Here is a 4,241-nt window from a genome sequence, read left to right on the forward strand (position 1 = left end):
AGTGGATGGATGGATGGATAAATGGTTGAGTGGATGGATGGATGGATGGATGGATGGATGGATGGATGGATGCATAGATGGATGGATGCATGGATGGGTGAATGGATGGAAATCTGAACAGGTGGAAGGGTAAAATGGAAAATGGAAGGGTGGATGACAAAATGGAATAAAGGACAAATGAAAGAATGAAAGTAGAAATTAAGGATGGAAGGATGTAGGAGTGAAAGGATGGAGAAATGGAAGGAAGGAATAATAGGTGAATAGAAAGATAGCAGAAAGATGGAAGACTGAAAGGAAGAGAGAGGAGTAAGGGACGTGTAGGTCTAGCAGTGCGTGGATGAATAACTAGATGGATGAAGAGAGATGGATATGTTGCTTGGTGGAGGATGAAAAAACAAGATGAACAAATTGGATTTTCAAAGCATCTGTGAAGGCCTGTCTAGGTTTCCAAACCTAAGAAGCTATGGCCAGTATATTTTAAGGTCTCCAACTGTGCTCTCTTTCACTAAAACCCTCCAACCATATCTTCATGACTCTGATGTTCAGAAAAGCCTCTCAGGAAGACAGCCTGACAGGCTTGCTGTCAGGCATGGTCCATTCAGGGGATCACTCTCTCTGAGGCTCTCTACTCCCAGTTCCAGACAAGGCAATGACCTGGTGGTGGTGGTGGTATTGCGGGGTGTGTGTGGTGGAGTTGTGGGAGGGAGTTCAATCCAACCTCAAATATGTTCAGAGCCCACTTCCCTCTCCTGCACCTGATTTGGAGAACCAGTGCCCAAATTAAACTACATGTACTTCTGTTCACCTGCTCACCCTCCTGCCTGTGCCTGAGAACAGAAGGCAATGATACAATTTGAATGGCACGATGGGACAGTGAAGAACATTCATGTGGACCCACCCTTCCTCTATGAGTACCAGGTCAGTGATGGGTTCAATCAGTCAGAAAATGGGGTGCAGGAGGCGGAGATGGGAGGAAGGTTACTGGGCTATGGAGTCACCAAGCCATTGACTAAACTCCCTCTTGTAAAGAGGGACTGTGTGCTCCACCTACAGGCCCCCTGGAGCTTTGGCCACCTCCTCCCCAAGCAGGGACCTCAATGCCTCAAAAAAAAAAAAGAAAAAAGAAAAAAGAAAAAAAAGCCTCTAATCCTCTGGGGAAAGATCTGCTTCCTCCCCCATTTGATGCAATGAAATACCGTGTGACTCTTCCCTTCCTGGTCTTGTGGCGAATTTGTCCATGATTTAGTGGAATGATTATACTGCCTGGATTCCCAGGGAGTTGACACAGCATTCCCTGAAGCCCACCTGGGTATACCTACTTCCCCTCAGGCCCCTTGGTTGCTCAGCCTTTGAGCAGCCGCTCACTGTGGCCCACACCTCTGCAGAAACAGCTCAACAGAGCTATGCGGATGTACGAGAGGCGGATCGAGTGGCTCTCCCTGGCCAGCAGAAGAATTTGGGGCACTGTGTGTGAAAAAAGGTACCTTTCCTAAGCAGGGTTCTTATCCTTCGTGGGTCTGGTGTGTGACATGACGTTTATCTGACTCATGAATTCCCTGTTGGTATCATCAGAAGCCATCACTTAGATTAGGGATTGGGAATCTCTCAGCAGAACCCCCAGGGGAGGAAAAAGTCACCACCACCATCATTGATGTCAGTAATGTCATCGTTGTGTCACTGAGCATTTTTGCAATCCCAGCGCTTTGGAAGGCCAAAGTAGGAGGATCGCTTGAGTTCAAAAGTTTGAGACTAGACTGGGCAACATAGTGAGACCCTGTCTCTACAAAAAAGTAAAATAATTAGCTGGGCATGGTGTTGTACACCTGTAGTCCCAGCTACTTGGGAGGCTGAGGCAGGGGCAGAAGGGCCGCTTGAGCCCAGGGGTTCAAGGCTGCAGCGGGCTATGATTGTGCCACCGTGCTCCAGCCTGGGCAACAGAGCGAGTGCCTGTGTCTACAAAAAAAAAATCACACCTCCTCTCTGGCCAGAGCAAATGGGTCATGGATGAATGGATCCTCCCACCCAGCCAGAGGTGTGATGTTCTGATTGGCCAGGGTCAAATGCCCATCCCTGAAGCTTGCAGTGGGCTCAGTTTCACTCAACTCAAATTGACTGATAGAGGCAGAGGTGTTTCCCAAAGGAAAATCGGGATGGTGTTGCCAGATAAGGTAATGGATGCTGAGTTGGGAGAAACAATAGTTATCTATTATGGCCATTACTATGATTCCATACCTTGTTTGATGAATTAACATTTACAAATTATTATATTTTATAATACTATACATCTATTATTATTATTATTATTATTATTAGAGACAGGGTCTCACTATGTTGCCCAGGCTGGTCTCAAACTCTTGGCCTCAAGTGATTCTTCTGCCCCAGCCTCTCAACATGTTGGGATTGCAGGCATGAGCCACCACACCTGGCCACTATACATCTATTATGTAATTTTGTTCTTAAAGCAACCCTATGATGAGTCTTACAAGTAGTTTATAGTTAAACTACTTAAACAAAGATCAGAGAGGTTTTGTGACTTGCCTAAGGCCACACAGCTGGTATGAAGTGGAACTTGAACCAAGGTCTTCTGACTGTAAATCCCATGGATTTTCTTTTGCTATCCATAGCTGTCTCAAAATGAGAATGGGGCAGGAGGTAGGAATATAAGTTTGAAGTTGTAAAATGAGAGAAAGAACAAATGAGGCTAGAGATCTTAAAACAGAAAGAGAGCAAACAAAAAGATAAAAATATTTTCCAAGAGGCCCAGATATACCTAATTCCTCATGTTACTTGCTCAGCTGGTTTTTGTTTTCTCTACAAAGACCCCAGCCTATGGCGGGTGTAGTGACTCATTCCTGTATTTCCAGCACTTTGAGAGGCCAAGGCAGGAGGATCACTTGAGGCCAGGAGTTCAAAAACAGCCTGAGCAACATGGGCAGACCTGCTCTCCACAAAAAAAAAAAAAAAATTAGCTAGGAATGGTGATGTGTGCCTGTGGTCCCAGCAACTTGGGAAGCTGAGGCAGGAGTATCTCTTGAGCCCAGGAGGTTGAGGCTTCAGTGAGCCATGATCGCACCACTGCACTTCAGCCTGGGCAACAGAGAGAGACCATCTAAAAATATATGTATGTATGTATGTATGTATGTATATTCATATTCTGACCTATAAAAATATTGAATGCTAATTCTTTAAAATAAATCTATGAAAATCATTATATGAAGCCCCTACCCCTTAAACCACCTCCACCATGAGGCTTTATTCTATTACAGCATCTCTTGGGAGAGAAGGGGGGTTCCATGACCCCATTAATCTACCATTGTAAGCCCACCTCTGTTGGCCTCAAACCACAGAGAAGATTTTGGCCAGCTATGAATTTGGCATGCAAAATTCCCCTGGAAAAAACTTTAAATAGTAAAATGGAACAAAATAAACATTATCTCAGAGATTCGGTTCTCCTCTTAAAGCTCGTGTTTCCTTTTAGGGTGGTTGTACTGCTCGATATCTCTGCGACCAATTCCATGTACATTATTCATATCCAGCACTCCCTGCGGCTGCTGCTGGAGGAGCAGTTATCCAACAAGGACTACTTCAACCTCATCGCGTACGTGTCTCCTGGCTCCTGGGGACAAGGGTGGGTCGTGTGTGTTTGGATGCCATCGTTATGCTGAGGCTTTGGACATTGCCGGATGACAGATTTTGACGTCATAGTCACCCGGCCTCCTAGGATAGCCATCAGTTTATCTGATTTGGATGATCTTGTTTGGGGCATTGAATAATTAAATGGTTGCAGGACTGTCCTACTGGGGCAAAGGTGATAAGTGACCCCAAAACACACTGCTTGATCAACCAGGATAAAGTAATTCAGCCCATTGGCCCATTTGGCTTCCAAGACAAAACAGGCAGAAGAGGAAAGGAAGGACTCCAGCCATGCCTTAGTCTCAGTCCTCAGCCTGACTCCAGCAAGCCCCACCTTTTCAAACATTTAGGATTCCAATTCTAAATTTAAATTTAAATTGTATATATAAATTTGGCCAGGTGCAGTGGCTCACACCTATAATCCCAGCTCCTCGGGAGGCCGAGACAGAGGATCACTTGCATCCATGAGTTTGAGACCAGCCTGGGCAACATAGTGAGACCCTATCTCTGTTTTAATAAATAAAAATTATACATATACATGTAATTATGTGTGTGTGTGTATATATATAAATCGTATGCAATTTTTAAAACTGTATAGTTTGGAATTA

At 44.8% G+C, this 4,241-nt stretch overlaps 1 protein-coding gene across 1 annotated transcript in view; it reads left to right on the forward strand.

The window, feature by feature from the left end:
• Positions 1-4,241, forward strand: part of VWA3A (von Willebrand factor A domain containing 3A) — a 62,830-nt gene that overhangs the window by 30,907 nt on the left and 27,682 nt on the right. The window contains exons 15-17 of the mRNA XM_011931907.1: positions 838-918; positions 1,386-1,480; positions 3,479-3,598. Of these exons, the coding sequence (XP_011787297.1) occupies positions 838-918; positions 1,386-1,480; positions 3,479-3,598 (296 nt within the window). The remainder of the gene's footprint in view (positions 1-837; positions 919-1,385; positions 1,481-3,478; positions 3,599-4,241) is intronic.

Source organism: Colobus angolensis, unplaced genomic scaffold (genome assembly GCF_000951035.1).
Source record: "Colobus angolensis palliatus isolate OR3802 unplaced genomic scaffold, Cang.pa_1.0 Scaffold92, whole genome shotgun sequence".
NCBI lineage: Eukaryota > Metazoa > Chordata > Mammalia > Primates > Cercopithecidae > Colobus > Colobus angolensis.